The 17,108-nt window shown below is 42.9% G+C and overlaps 1 protein-coding gene across 1 annotated transcript in view; it reads right to left on the reverse strand.

Annotated features, from left to right (window-relative positions):
• Nucleotides 1–10,891: 10,891 nt before the first annotated feature.
• LOC311055831 (uncharacterized protein) overlaps nt 10,892–17,108 on the reverse strand; it is a 32,779-nt gene continuing 26,562 nt past the window's right edge. The window contains exons 10-13 of the mRNA XM_084072097.1: nt 14,334–14,507; nt 12,702–12,845; nt 12,483–12,529; nt 10,892–11,492 (exon numbers count right to left, since the gene is read on the reverse strand). Of these exons, the coding sequence (XP_083928223.1) occupies nt 10,909–11,492; nt 12,483–12,529; nt 12,702–12,845; nt 14,334–14,507 (949 nt within the window). The 3' untranslated portion in view covers nt 10,892–10,908. The remainder of the gene's footprint in view (nt 11,493–12,482; nt 12,530–12,701; nt 12,846–14,333; nt 14,508–17,108) is intronic.

The following is a 17,108-nucleotide window of genomic DNA, read 5'->3' on the forward strand; positions in this document are numbered from 1 at the left end:
TTGGCAGGTACAAAAGCGGAGGCGGGACCGTTTGAAAGAGAGAACAGAGCACCCAAGTGACAGAGGCGTCAGTGAGGAGAAGGACAGCAGAGGGGAAGGTTGTGCCGAGACACGGAGTAGAGGAGTGCATAGATGAAGTAGACATACCAGCCACCTAGGAGTTTGGAAGCCGAGGTGTGCCTACATTCAAAGGAGAAACCAAGAGGAGAAAGCGATCGAACCGAAGGGGAGGAAGAGGCGAGTGAGACCAGACCATATGAGAGACGAGTGAGACCAGACCATATAAGGAGCGCTGAGACTGGAAAGTGGCGATAACGTTGCATACGCAACCAACTCAGCGCCAGGTGTAAAAACCTGGCTGGCGAGTGAGTATTCGAACAAGCAACGTTGAATCCCTGTATAACCACTGCCTGAGACAACGCAAATGTATCGTGTAAATGCACAGTGAACTGGTCTAGATCTCTATAATTGCAGGCGGAGAGAAAGAAGAGAGAAGACGAAGACGACTGGCCTCAAACCCTTTCCCATCTTACCCCCATATATGGACATGCAGCATTACCCCTGAACAAACCGTGTTGAGTATCTTGAAGCACTTTATTGGCACAGCACTTTACTTGAAAAGTATTTGTTGCACAGAAACCCCCCATGCTAAGGAACCCTTGTGATTAAGCCCCGCGTAATTTGCACAACTTTATAATTTATTTTATAGTTGTTGTGTAGATTAATTGTGTTTTGTATGTTTATATAGGTTTTATTAGTATAGTGTTTATTTGATTGTTTTTAAGGCACAGAAGCCAATGTATTAGGGACCCAATAAATATGACTTACCTTTTTTGATACACTGTATTCGTGTCCAGTTTCTTAAAGGGATATTCTCATGCCAGTGTTGTATTCTCAAAACCAAAAGTATTGAAACTTACCAGTTAACCTCGAACCTGTGAAAGCCTGAAGAAGAAGTTAAAGTGTATTCAAAGGGGACTTCCCTCTATAACAAAAGTGGCGTAGTCGACAAACAATTAGTTCAGATAGGACTCACAGTAATTACGCACCCAGCACTTTATTGTGCATTTATATTTTATTGTTGTGAGTTTTATTCTGGATTATTTATTAAAGGAGAAGAGTGCAATAGTACAAACAAATTGCAAGTCAAATGTGATACAATTTCGGCCCTGTTCACATATTTGGCGTTGGCGGCAGGACTGGTTGAGAACAAACACATGAGAATACCCTTAAGAGAAACTGTACTGTTTTGTTGTTTTTGTTGCTTTTTGTTTTTTGCTTTACGGATTCAGAATGATGATGATGGCGGTGTATCCCGGTGCCCCATGGTTACCCACCTTTGGTGGAACAGAAGGCGAGAGTAAATATAGGGAATGGAAAGACCAGATTAGAGGATTATTAAGTACCCAGGAACTACCAGAAATCAGGAAAGTTGCTATTATAATTAAAACGCTAACCAACGAAGCTAAACGGCAGATTAGTGTGGTTGAGGAGGGCGAACGCGACACAGTGGCAAAAGTTTTTAAATACTTAGATGCTGTATATAAAGAAACTGTCTCTGTCGCAGAAATGCGCTCACTATTCTATCGGTGCGCACAGCGCGCAGGAGAGAATGTACAAACTTACACCCTGAGACTTAGAGAGCTGTTTTGTGGGCTGCGGCAGCACGACCCAAGCACCGCTCCCTCCGAAGCCATTCTTCGTGATCAGTTTGTTATGGGTTTAGCTGAGGGCCCCCTGGGCCAAGCCTTAAAAATATATGCTCGACGACACCCAGATGAAGATTTTGCTGCTTTACGCGAAGAAGCCTACCTGTTAGCTGCTGAACATGGAACTACTGAAATAACGTGCCACGCTGTTAATCCTATTTCTGTCCCCTACCCTTCTCAGGACCCTGCTTGGAGAGAAAAATTAAAACAGGAAATCATGGACGACGTAAAAACTCAAATGCAAGGATTCACGCAGGAACTCATGAAAGAAATCAGACCGCTCCTCCGCACTGGCACCAATGACGCACGAGCGCGCACTCCACCGCCACCTGAGCGACGGTATACGGCCTCTCAGCGCTACGAATGGGATGAAGGAGGTAGGCCGATATGTAGCCAGTGTAGACAGGCGGGTCATATAGCGAGATTCTGTAGATCCGACCGAAGTCAGTTAAACTAGTACGCCCTGTCGCCGAGGTCCGGGGGGCAGAGGTGCAACGTTCACAAAAAAAGTTAAGGGCCAATGAAGTGTTTGTGGGGGAATGTCCGACAATTGGGATAACAATGGGGGGAGTCCAAATGAGGGGTTTATTAGATACGGGGTCTCAAGTCACATTGATGCAGCAGAGTTTGTTTAACGAAAAGTTCTCGCAAGATAAAATGGAAAATGGGCCTCTGGTGTTTAGCCTACGGGCAGCAAACGGCCTTGATCTACCCTATTCTGGCTATGCCATATTCGATTTAGAATTAGAAGGACTGAAAATACCGGGAAGAGGAATCGTAATTGTAAAAGATGAACATTGTATTGAGCCGCTGATCATTGGGATGAACGTAGTCCACGCAGTGTGGCATGCATTATTTAAACTCTCTGGGAGGTCTGTGTTTCCATGCCAACAGGAGAGGACACCATGGAAAAAAGCATTCGCCGCCTGTAGGAGAGTGGAGGCAGTGACCCACGAAGACGGAGCATTGGGCTATGTGTGGCCTGTCGGCCGACGGAGAATCCGAGTCCCCGCCCGCAGTGAGTTAGTAGTATGGGGCCGTGCCTGGAAAGGTCCAAATGGAGCCGAATACGAGGCCCTGATGGAGGCCATGCCGGAAGGAACTGATCTGGGAGTGGCCCGAGCGTTGGTCACCGTGCGTAATGGCCGAGTCCCCGTGCGCATCTGCAACCCCCACGCGTATAGCGTGACCGTGGGCAGACATCAAAAGTTAGGGAAGCTATATCCAGTGGAGGAGGCCGACGTCCGTGGACGACGAGACCTGAACCTGTCCCTAGGAACCGACGGAGCCGTGGAAGTGTCCCTGGTGAGCATCGAAGACGAGGGACCCGTGAAGACCTTACCTGAGGAGATGGAGGCGTTGACCCGGCGAGATGACCTACCTGACCAGCAGAGAGAAGAGCTGCATGCGATGATGTGTAAATGGAAGAAGGTGTTTGCAGTCCATAATGAAGATTTTGGGCAGACGGACGTGGTGCAACACCAAATACCAACTGGAGACGCGGCACCCATCCGCGAGAGGCACCGACCGCTGCCGCCCTCCATGTATAGAGAAATGAAGACCTTATTGAGTGACATGCTGGACAAGGGAGTGATAAAAGAGAGTTGCAGTCCCTGGGCAGCGCCCATTGTCCTGGTGAAGAAGAAAGATGGCAGCTGGCGTTTCTGTGTCGACTACCGTAAACTGAATGCCGTGACGCACGAAGATGCCTTCCCTTTACCTCGGATTGAAGAGACTTTAACAAGCCTGACCAAGGCTCAGTGGTTCTCCACACTCGACCTGGCCAGCGGTTATTGGCAGGTGGGTATGGACCCTCGGGATCGAGAAAAGACAGCGTTTACCACCCCTTTAGGACTGTTCGAGTTCCAACGTATGCCGTTCGGTTTATGTAACGCCCCCGCGACCTTCCAAAGATTAATGCAGCGATGCTTGAGTGGCCAGGTGACAGAGTCATTATTAGTGTACCTCGATGACATTATTGTATATTCACCTGACTTTTCCTCTCACATGCAGCACCTTGACCAGGTTTTCGAGCGGCTGTGGAGACACGGATTGAAACTGCGCCTCGATAAATGCAAGCTTCTCCAACCGGAGGTAAAGTTCTTGGGCCACGTTGTAGACAAAGAGGGAGTGCGCCCGGACCCTGAAAAGTTGGCTGCGGTAAGAGACTGGACCCCACCCTCGACTGTCCGCGAGGTCCGCGCTTTTCTAGGTCTGGCTGGTTATTATCGCCGCTTCGTGTCCTCATTTGCTGCCATAGCTAGGCCGTTAAATAGTTTGTTGATCGGAGTCCCGAATGATGTGAAGTCCCATCAGTGTAAAATAGAGTGGTCCCCTGAATGCCAAAACTCGTTTGATGCTCTTAAAACTGCCCTTACGCAGGCTCCAATACTGGCTTATGCAGATTATGACCGACCGTTTGTAGTGTATACTGATGCGAGTGGCCGCGGGCTCGGCGCCGTTCTGGCACAGGTCCAAGATGGCCAGGAGCGAGTAATCGCCTACGCCAGCCGAAGTCTACACCCTACCGAACAAAATGATGCAAATTATAGCTCCTTTAAATTAGAACTCTTGGCACTTAAATGGGCAGTGACCGAAAAATTTAAAGATTACTTAACTGGCGCTCATTTTACGATTTATACAGATAACAATCCTGTTGCGCATCTTCAAACAGCTCGACTAGGCGCGGTGGAACAGCGCTGGGCAGCCCAGCTAGCATCATTCACCTATGATATAAAGTACCGACCTGGAAAAAGCAATGCGAACGCAGATGCCCTGTCTAGGTTCCCTGTTCAGCCTGTAGGAGTGGCCGTAGTGGAGTTGGCACCGGTGGAGAGAGAGGACGGGTGGGCTGGAGCTGAGTGGCGGGGAACACAGGATCGAGATCCGGACATCCAGATGGTGAAGAGTTGCGTAGAGCGGAGGAAACTGCCTACCCTTATGGAGAAGAGGAGTTGGTCACGGGAAGCCAGGCAAATGTTACGACAGTGGGACCGGTTGCGCATCAGAGACAATGTGTTGTATAGGCAAGTGATTGATCAGCATACACAAGAATGTTACTTACAGCTTGTTTGTCCAGGGGCGCGACGAGAGGAGGTGTGGAAAGGACTCCATGAGGCCTCGGCACACGCCGGAGTGGACCGGACTTTGGCGCAGCTTCGGCGCCGGTTCTACTGGCCGGGCATGGAGGGGGCGGTGCGACAGTTCCAGCGAGGTTGTGTTGCCTGCAGCCTACTGAAAGACAGGATAGAGCCCAGGGCCCCCTTACAGCCATTCGAAGTATCGTATCCTATGGAGGTAGTGGCTATTGATTTTCTCACATTAGGTAGGCCGAATGACGCATGGCAGAATATTCTTGTAGCAACCGATTTATTCACCAGGTACAGTTGGGCTATTCCAACGCGTGACCAAACTGCGCCCACGACTGTCCGTGCGCTTTGGACACATATTATTCAGCCATTCGGTTGCCCGGCTCGTTTCCATTCGGACCGAGGCCCGAATTTTGAATCCGAATTAATGCAGCAATTGTGTCATACATACGGTATTACTAAGAGTCGCACCACCCCTTACCACCCAGCTGGTAATGGGGGGGTGGAGAGGTTTAATCAAACACTGTTAAACATGTTGCGCTCTCTAGATACTGATCGCCAAGGCAGATGGAATGAACACTTACCTGAGTTAGTACACGCTTATAACAATACTGAACATGGTGCGACAGGTTATGCGCCTGCGTACTTAATGTTTGGTCGCCACCTGAGGCGTCCGGTAGATGTAGCATTAGGAGTACCGTTGTCACAAAATCGAATGGGAGTGGGAGATTGGGTGCAAGATCACCAGAAACGAATGGCCACAGCGTATAGGACAGCCGAGAAAAAAATGGTGCATATAGCCGGACAGCGTAAACAGGTCTATGACCGCCGAGCCGGTATGCCACCATTGTTACCTGGAGAGAGGGTGTGGGTACGAAACCGGAACCGACAGGGACAAGGTAAACTGGGCCCATGGTGGGACCCAGAACCTTTTGTGGTATTGGAGAGGGTGGGGGATGCGGGCCTAGTATACAGGATCCGACCTGAAAAAGGAGGGCGAGATAGAACGATCCATAGGAATGCATTAAAAGTGTGTATAGCCCCCAGGTCACCGATGGAGAGCCCCGAACCTGCCCCAGTAGCCGAACCGGTGGGACCCATATGGCCGCCTTATGTAGGGTTTTTCCCCGGTCCTAGGGAACCTGAAGGTCCGCGGCGCTCTGGAAGAGCGAACCAAGGACAGCCACCTGAGAGGTACGGGCATGACGTTTAGAACCAGTTGCCAGGGACTGCCAACGAAAAAGTAGGGGGGAATGTGACAAGGGTGAAATGAGGGGTTCTTAAAACTTTTGTAATTTGTTTTTATTGGTGCTTAATGTGTATAATTGCCTCATTTAACCCCACCATCTTATTATTTTTGTACCAATTATTATTACGCACTGTATTGTTTATAATTGTTTTCCCCATGATCCCCTGGTCACATGTATTGAGAGACATTGAGTGGCAGAGCGGCAGTCACGCGGTCACGCCCAAGGCCACGGTCATGGCCAATGTCCCCAGACAGACTGTCACCACGGACAAATGAAAGAAGAGGGAGGTGTGGTTTGGCAGGTACAAAAGCGGAGGCGGGACCGTTTGAAAGAGAGAACAGAGCACCCAAGTGACAGAGGCGTCAGTGAGGAGAAGGACAGCAGAGGGGAAGGTTGTGCCGAGACACGGAGTAGAGGAGTGCATAGATGAAGTAGACATACCAGCCACCTAGGAGTTTGGAAGCCGAGGTGTGCCTACATTCAAAGGAGAAACCAAGAGGAGAAAGCGATCGAACCGAAGGGGAGGAAGAGGCGAGTGAGACCAGACCATATGAGAGACGAGTGAGACCAGACCATATAAGGAGCGCTGAGACTGGAAAGTGGCGATAACGTTGCATACGCAACCAACTCAGCGCCAGGTGTAAAAACCTGGCTGGCGAGTGAGTATTCGAACAAGCAACGTTGAATCCCTGTATAACCACTGCCTGAGACAACGCAAATGTATCGTGTAAATGCACAGTGAACTGGTCTAGATCTCTATAATTGCAGGCGGAGAGAAAGAAGAGAGAAGACGAAGACGACTGGCCTCAAACCCTTTCCCATCTTACCCCCATATATGGACATGCAGCATTACCCCTGAACAAACCGTGTTGAGTATCTTGAAGCACTTTATTGGCACAGCACTTTACTTGAAAAGTATTTGTTGCACAGAAACCCCCCATGCTAAGGAACCCTTGTGATTAAGCCCCGCGTAATTTGCACAACTTTATAATTTATTTTATAGTTGTTGTGTAGATTAATTGTGTTTTGTATGTTTATATAGGTTTTATTAGTATAGTGTTTATTTGATTGTTTTTAAGGCACAGAAGCCAATGTATTAGGGACCCAATAAATATGACTTACCTTTTTTGATACACTGTATTCGTGTCCAGTTTCTTAAAGGGATATTCTCATGCCAGTGTTGTATTCTCAAAACCAAAAGTATTGAAACTTACCAGTTAACCTCGAACCTGTGAAAGCCTGAAGAAGAAGTTAAAGTGTATTCAAAGGGGACTTCCCTCTATAACAAAAGTGGCGTAGTCGACAAACAATTAGTTCAGATAGGACTCACAGTAATTACGCACCCAGCACTTTATTGTGCATTTATATTTTATTGTTGTGAGTTTTATTCTGGATTATTTATTAAAGGAGAAGAGTGCAATAGTACAAACAAATTGCAAGTCAAATGTGATACAATTTCGGCCCTGTTCACATCCACATTGTGGGGCAAACAGTCAAAGAAAACGTGTCGCTGTGTGACACTTTGTGACCTTGTAGTTTGGCTATTTTTGGCGAATAGATTTGGTGTAGAGGGAAATACTAGCGGTCCTAGTAGAGCCCTGGGGGACACCGGTCAACTCAGTATAGGCTATAGGGTTTAAGTGGTTTTAAGTATGGCAGAAGGGAAGAGCCCTATGTATGAAATAACTGTATTGGTCATGATGGAAACTAGTCCACCATTTTGAGTGGTATTCTGCCATGTTGAGTGTTTGGTCCATTTTCAGTGGTGTTGGAAGTGAGACGTTTCTACACCAAAGCAATCATGATACCAGTTTAATGTTTTCTGGTCTTATAATCCTCTCCAGGGAACTCTTTATTAAAACTGGTCTCACAACTAGACGAGTCAGTGTGGCTTTGTTCCTGTGTTTGCAATATATTAATCTCTATAACCAGATATCTGCATTTGAACACAAGATCTGTAGGCAAGGGACACTTTTTATTTGTTGTGAGTGAAATGAATCAGTGGTTCTCAACCTGTGGGTCGGGGCCGCCAGGAGGATCCCTACATGATTTTGGGGGGTCCCCAGATGACAGTGAAGTTACAATTTAAGGACTTTTAAGAAAAGAAAAAGAAAAATACCATTATTGCATCAAAATAATCAACAACCTATACTATAAAAACTGGTCAAACATTGGCCAAATTGTCAAATAATATAAGAAGGGCAACATTTCTGTGGAACCGAGTCAAACTAAATTGTATGCCTCAACTCATACAATTCCAAGTGCTTGTCAGGGTGTGGGGTCCCCAGTTCAAATATGATTCTTTTGGCGGGTCACTGCCTGAAAAGGTTGTGAACCAATGACATAAATGACAGTTTGATGTCAGATTTGAGAGGTTAGAGCTTCCAGACTGAGACACATCTTTAGAACTCGGATTTGAATCATTTTTAACCACCTATGAATGTGGTTCAAACCTGATGAGCAAAAGTTTTCATGCGTCAAATCATATTTGGGCAGCCAGTCTGAACAATAACCAATGTGTGTTGTGTGAAAATAGTCCTGGCAAAGAACATCTTTCTACTGTCCTTGAGACTTCAAGGAAAAAGACGTCCAAAAACCAAGACTAATAAATAAATGAAGAACATCAGATATAGAATCAGATCATCTTTATTTAAAAAAAAAGAAAAAGTTTAAAAAGCAACAGACCATAACAACAATGTCACATAATGTACTATTAACTCAATGCATTACTGGTTGGTTATTACAGTATGAGAAAATATGAAACAAATACAAAACATGGGTTAATCTTCACACTCTGAAGCCCATATGAATCATATTTACAAAGTCTAAATATTAACAGGTTCACAAATGCTCACAATTTGGCAAATTATCAGCGGAATGGAGCGAAAAGATTTAAAGACATTTCCCACTTTATAAAAGGTAAAAAGGCTCACATAAGACATAGTGTACTATGCTGTCCATGTTGTATCATTATTCCACTAGTTAAGAGTCACATGTTGTTATTACTCTAACTAGCCTCACTTGTGAGCAGTGAAAACCTGACATGGAATCAACATAATGACTTGGAGTTGTGTCAGTGGAGTGGAGACTCAATACAACTGAAGTGAGATTATAAAAACAACAAACATCACATCCTGGTGTCTTTGTGAGTAAGATGAACATTTGTTGAAGACAATGGCCCCGATTCACTAAGCGATTTACGACCATATTTTGTACTTACCGGCATTTAAGACAAATCCTACACCTGCAGTCAGATTCATTAATGTTTTTTGGTCTGTGTTTTGAGCGTCAGGTGCGCCCGTTCTCAAGTCAACCCCGAGGCTGTCTTACCAGGGCTGAAATGTGCGTATGTCTTTAGAATGCTTTATTCTTCATGCCAAAATCAATTAGTGGCAAACCTCAAATAAAATATATATGTGCCCAACATTTGTCAACACACATATATAAAAAAATATGTAGATTCCACCGCTTTTTATTTATTTTCTAGGCTATCAGTTGTATTGAGAGCTGAATTATTAGGTCCCTCAGTGTGTTTGCCAGCGGGCCATCTCAGCCAAAGTGTCACGTAATAATGAAAATGGGCGCAGTGCATGCGCCCCAGTGCATGCTGGGAAATGTGTGTTATTGTTCCTATTTGTGTTATTATTTGAATATGGGAATGCGTAGTGGGGTTATGCAATGGGTCATTGAGTTTAGTGTTTTGTTGTGGTGCTATTTGGTGATGTATGGTATTTTATGTAATTTGTTTGTAAAACCATGAGTGTAAATGTCTGTTTGTTTGGTCAGTGTCTCTCCCCTTTTCTCATCCTTGCATATGACGTGAGTGTGTTGTTGATGGTTGCACCAACCGAGAGTTGTCATGGCTCTTACAGACAACTAAATCTCAAGCCTCCACGTTACATTGTTCTTCCATTCGTGTAGGTTAATTTTGAAAAAATATTAAATTTCATTTTTCAGAAGTATATTGAATATACTCATTTGTACTTTTAATGATGTAGTTTGGAAACATTTAAGTTGTACTTAGTATAGTAAAAGTTGCACTAAAGATATGCTCAAACATATCATTAATATACTTTTATGTGCTTTTGCCCCCCAAAAAATGTAATTTAATTAACAACAATTTAACAATTTAATTACAAATATACGTATAGTATCTGAAGTACATTTTTGCTGATGTCATTAAAGTGTACTATCATTCAATTTATAGTGTATTACCAATACATATCAAGTACTAAATAAATAAATATAGAGTACATAGCAATTATGCTTAAAATATACTTTCAATGTAATAATAGTATATTCTAAATTAACTAACTGTGTACATTTAGTTAAATTGAGTTGTAGTTGAAATACATTATTATTACATTGAAAGTATATTTTAGCACATTTGGATTGTAGTTTAAATACTGTATTATTACATTGATAGTATACTTGAAATTATTAAAAGTATACTGCACATTCATTTATTTTATACTCCAAGTATATTTGTAATACATTGTATAGTTTAAGCATAATTGCTATATACTCTATATATATTTATTTAGTACTTGATATGTATTTGTAATGCACTATAAATGTAATGATAGTATACTTCAGCAATTGTATTTCAGATAAGTAAATTTGTAATTAAATTGTATTTTTTTTTGGGGGGGAAGTACATACAAGTATATTAAAGATATGTTTTAGCATATCTTTAGTTCAACTTTTAATATACTAAGTACTACTTAAGTCTTTCCAAAATAACACAATTTAAATGTAATTTATAAAGTACAAAAATAGTATATTAAGTATACTTCTGAAAAATATATTTAGTATATATTTTTTTCACTTGGGATAGGACACAGGATGTTACTGAACCTCCTACATCTGACACAGAGACACTGAGGAACCAAACCGCCGTCCAGACCTCCTCCTGCACCCAAACCCAGCATAGAGTGGTTCAGTGAATGTGGACTGGAAGGTGTAAAGGTGGGTCTGTGTGTCAGAGAACACTTTGTAGAAAGACAAAGTACCAGCAGGCCAGTCTACATACACTGCTACTCTGTGGGAGTCAGAGAGACTGACAGGGAGTACAGTCTTCTTATTATTGTACCAGATAACATACGTGTTGTTGACATCATCATCATCATCATCATCATCATCATCATCATCACACACAAGACTCCAGGACTTGTCATTGCCTCCTAACATACAGTCATCACCCATTCCTCTGCTGTTGATTCCTCTGTATGTCACTGATATATAAACCCTTCCACTCCACTCTACCTCCCAGTAACAGCGTCCAGTCAGACTCTCTCTACACAGAACCTGTCTATGGAAGTCAAATCTGTCTGGATGGTCAGGATATGGTTGCCTCTTATCCACACGTGTCACCTTCTTGTTGTTCTCAGACAGAGAAAGTTCTCTGTGTGCTGTGTTTGGATCCAGTGTGAGTTCACACACATCTGATGAGGAAAATATAATGAATAATTATGAATTGTTACTGTGTGTGTGTGTGTGTGTGTGTGTGTGTGTGTGTGTGTGTGTGTGTGTGTGTGTGTGTGTGTGTGTGTGTGTGTGTGTGTGTGTGTGTGTGTGTACAGTGTGTTCTTTACTGTGTGTGTGCGTGTGTGTGTGTGTGTGTGTATGTGTGTACTGTGTGTTCGCGAGTGGCCGGCAGGCGGGGGGCGAGAACTGCAACTGTATGGGCAAAAGCGTTAGTTACAGTTCCATTTGGTTACACTCCCAGAGTTATCTGTTGTATGCAGTTCGGCCCGGGAAATACAGTATGTGAAAACATTTTTATGAACAGCAGCGGCTCTGCCTTTTCTCTTCATTAAATATTATTGGCTATAATTCATGAACAACAATTCTACCTCTTTACCTCTTTACAGCAGTTGCGCTCATTCTGTTTTTCAAAGTGACTGTCCCACTCAGCAGTTATTGATTGGATTTAACATATTAATTTGGAATGAGCAATGCCTTTGAAGTGAGGACGAGAGGTGCGCTGATTAGACAGACTGACAGTCTCGCTTTGAGACAAGTCATCTTTTAGCTCTTTTAGTCATGTTTTAGCTCGTGCTCATTTGATTTTGCCATTTTTGTCTCATCTGTTTAAGAAAGTAGGTAGCTGATATATTGCACTTTTACCTTAGCGCTAGGTATACTCTTGGTTGCTTGTTCTTGCAGGAAATGCACTTAAAACTTCTGGTGATTAGTAGTTTTCGTTCCCTACCTATGTTGAATACACTTATTGTAAGTCGCTTTGGATAAAAGCGTCTGCTAAATGACTGTAATGTAATGTAATGTAATCTTTCGTGAGAGAGCGAGAAAGAGAAACAGAGAGATGGCGAGAGAAATAGGATGTAAATGAATTAATGTCACATGCTGCTCTGCATATGCGCTGTTCATCTAATTTCATATGATTTCATGAATAAAACAGAATACACACTTACACTTCCTCAAGCCTGGTTTCAGCATCTTCTCTCCACCATGTTCGACACTGGGGCTGATGGAGAGACAAAGTTAGGCCTGCATATTCTATTTGATAATACACGATGATTGATAATGATTTACACCATCACAAATTAAACAACGCTATACAGCATCACAGTATGATTTCCCTACTATAAACCTACTGTACTAATACACATTTTCACTGAGTCTCTCCAAACCTGAGAGTCTGCAGTTCTCCAGCAGAGCACATCATCTCTCCTGGGTGATTGTAGCTCAAATCCAACACTTTCAGATGTTTGTTGGAGCATAGAGCTGACAACAGGTAAGACCAGCCTTCCTTTGTGACCAGACAGCCTGACAACCTACAAGAGCACACGCACGCACGAGCACGCGCATACACACACACGCACACGCACACGTGCACACACACACACACACACACACACACACACACACACACACACACACACACACACACACACACACACACACACACACACACACACACACACACACACACACAGACAGACAGACAGACAGACAGACAGACAGACACAAAAACACTTTACATTAATCAAACTCTGACCAAGGTCCCTGATTTGGTTTGGTTACATATCAAATGATGCTAATTAGTTGTAGGCTATACCTGATGTAATGGCAGCTATCAGATACAACTCACTGATGTCATTCAGAGGGTGACACCGATTACATCCCACATGTTCTTCTAATGGTTATTATTGTCTGACAGTGTTTATGTCATTGATAAAATCACTCTGCAAGTGATCCAAACAAGGTTTCTGTTATCCCAAATACGTGTACCATTTTTAATTTAATATCATGTAGACAAGCTGAGCACAATCATTTTCCAATATTGGACTAATTTATATTTAAGCCTGCGCCACTCCCTTCTTCCCAACCATTGAACATTTTTATTGTGGGAAATGAGGAGGGAATAACTCACTGTTTATACTGCTCTGCCTAATAGCCTATAACTCATAATTCATAAACCCATGTTTGATACATGCATGCACATTTGTTTTATGCACATGACTTTTTCCTTTTCACAATTAAAATAACATTGCTGCCTACATGCATACAAATACACGATCAATACAAATTACACTCAAAGCTGGGAGGAGGACTGGTAGTGTCTTCAGTACAGGGGGGGCTTTCACATAGGAAGGGGCCAAGCTTTTTTTCTAGTTCAATGAATCAATGGTCCAAACTTGTGCAACTCAACAAGTTGTCTTTAACAGCTTGAAAGATATACTATATATTGTTGTCTGTGCCTCACAACACACACACACACACACACACACACACACACACACACACACACACACACACACACACACACACACACACACACACACACACACACACACACACACACACACACACACACACACACACACACACACACAGAGAGACCAAAAAAGAAAAGTAATTAGGATTACTCCAGAATTGTCATCTGTTGGACAAGTTCATGAATACTGACCTGAGGGTCTCCTGTGTGGACTCAATGGTCCAAACTTATGAAACTCAACAAGTTGTCTTTGTATTTGAAAGTTTGACAGACCAATCAGAATATGCTTGATGCTCCCTCCCTTTTCACACAAGAATCACAGACCTTCATTATTTTATATTATATAGCTAGCCCCCCAACTCACTCACACACACACACACACACACACACACACACACACACACACACACACACACACACACACACACACACACACACACACACACACACACACACACACACACAACCGAAAAGTTATTAGGATAAGCTCCATGTGTAATTACTCCAGAGTTGTCATCTGTTGAACAGGTTCATGCATACTGACCTGAGGGTCTCCAATGTACAGTGTGGACTCCCCAGTCCACCACATAGCTGATTCACGCCTGAATCGTGCAGATCATTATTGCTTAGATCCATTTCTTTCAAACCAGAGGAGCTGGAGCTGAGAACTGATGATAACTCCTCACAGCATCCCTCTGACAGGTTACAGCCATTCAGCCTGAAGAAACAGTAATGATCACATCATTGTTTCTACTTTATGTTGCAATGCTCTAGTTTAATAATAAGAGTTATGGTGAGAGGGGGGGGGGGGGGGGGCTCAACACAGGCCAATAGTCATATGTCATATGTGTTTAATACCGGGATTCCCGGGATTCGGGAATTTATTTACCGTCCCGGGAATTGAAATCGGTTCCCGGGATCCCGAAGGTTGTTTTTTCTTTTTAGAAATTGCTACTAATTAGTAGAAAGGCCTATCTACAGCGCGGAGGAATTATTAAGGTTTCGAGGCCAATAGGCTCGAAGCCTTATTATATCTGTAAGAGTTCATTATTCTTCCGCCGGTTTTGCCAGTTCTGGCCTAACCGCGTGGTCACTTTTTATGAAATTCGGCTTTATGGTAGAGGGCTATGCCAAACGGCAAAAACCCGAAACTCACAAACATTGGCCAAAGGGTGGCGCTGTAGCACTCAATTGAAATATGCCAACTTTGAACAGGTACAACTCATGCCCTGTTTGACCCACAGCCATGAAACTTCGATGCACACATGCGTCTCCTCATGCCTAACAACTTTCACACTCTGACTTTGGACCTCTGACCTTTAGATCTCTTTGGACCAATGCCGACAGACGTGAGCAAGCGGATTTTCCATAAGTGAAAACGTTAAGCTTTTATAAGCCAATGAAAATTGCAGTTTTATGACAATTATTCATCTGCCCCTAAAACTTACATGCAGACTCGCATTTGTTTGACACTTTGCAATATTGTAGAAGGTCATTCCAAGTATCACTGAAACCAATCTTACTCCAATTGGTCAAAGGGGGGCGCTATAGCAATTTTTTGAAAATGCAAACTTTAAACAGGCAAAAGTCATGCCTCGTTTGGCCGACAGCCGTTAAACCTGCTTACACATGTGCCTTGACTCATGAGGAACACATGTATCACTTTGACCAGTAAGCTCTGCCCTTAGATTGTCTGCAATTTTGAGCAGTTTGAAAAACATTTAAATCCAGGATTTCTGAGCAATTTGCGTGAAAGTGTGTCATGTGTGTGAACTCCCTTTTCACTAGTTCAGGTGTGTAGGTTCAATAGCTTGATAGCTTAATCATCTGCCTTGAAACCACAGGGTTGCTGGTTCGAATCCCACCTCAAGTAGACTTCATTATAATTGCATTGCACACAACATGACTGTATCAATGAGGAACATATCTATCACTTTGACCAGTAAGCTCCGCCCTTAGATTGTCTGCAATTTTGAGCAGTTTGAAAAACATTTAAATCCAGCATTTCTGAACAATTTGCATGTGTGTGAACTCCCTTTTCATCAGTTTGGGTCTGTTGGCCCAATGGCTTAATCATCTGCCTTGATACCACAGGGTCGCCGGTTCAAATCTCACCTCATGCAGACCTCAACTCAATTGCATTGCACACAACATGACTGTATCAATGAATAAACATGGAATTGTTAAATGAAACGCTTATTGAGACTCAATGTATGATGTACTTCATTCCCTCTTTTGTTTTGTTTTGTTTTGTTGGATTCTCCCTTCTCACTGACCAAGGCTGTGGATTGAATAGCTTGATCAATACAGTGTTAGTCTCATGTGCCAAAGGTCCACGGTTCAAACCCCACTCGTCACAGTTTACATTTAAATTGCATTATACAAAACATGACCCTGTTAATTCAGACATGTGCAATTTTTAAACAATACCATGAATTGCTTTTGAGAGTAGTTGTTTTTTATGTATGACATACTTTCTTGTGAAAATAGCTGATCTACAATCTCACACCTTTTTAGATAGCAACGCGTTGTGAGCTTGTAGATCGACTATTTTCACTAGTTTCCATTCCGAAATGTATTGAGCAGTTTGAAAAACATTTAAACCAAGGATTTCTGAGCAATTTGCGTGAAACTGTGTCAAATAAATGTTTGAGGCCCTTTTTCACAGGTTCAGGTGTGTTGGTTCAATAGTTTGATCGCTTAATCATCTGCCTTGAAACCACAGGGTCGCCGGTTCGAATCCCACCTCATGTAGACTTATAATTGCATTGCACACAACATGACTGTATCAATAAATGCATGTGCAATTGTTAAAAATAACGAGAAATGTATACTTGAAAGTAGTTATTTTTAATGCATGACGTACTTCATTCGCCCTTTTGTTTTGTTTTGTTAGATTCTCCTTTCTCACTGTCTGATCCTGTGGATTCAATAGCTCCACCAGTAGAGTGTGAGCCTCATGTGCCGAAGGTCCCTGGTTCAAATCCCACTGATTACAGTTTACATTTAAATTGCATTGTACAAAACATGACCCTGTTAATTCAGACATGTGCAACTTTTAAACAATAACATGAAATGCTTTTTTGAGATTAGTTGTTTTTTTATGTACAACATACTTTCTTGTGAAAATAGCCAATCTACAATCTCTAACTTTTCAGATAGCAACACATTGTCAGCTTGTAGATCAACTATTTTCACTACTTTCCATTCCAAGAACACAAAACAAAACTTTATTGCTAAATATTTGTCAACCAGTAATCTAGAGTAGTTAGCAAAACAGAGGCTTGGTTCATAACGGACTGAAAAACCTATAGATATC

Source organism: Gymnoscopelus microlampas, assembly GCF_963454915.1.
Source record: "Gymnoscopelus microlampas genome assembly, chromosome: 11".
NCBI classification, from domain to species: domain Eukaryota; kingdom Metazoa; phylum Chordata; class Actinopteri; order Myctophiformes; family Myctophidae; genus Gymnoscopelus; species Gymnoscopelus microlampas.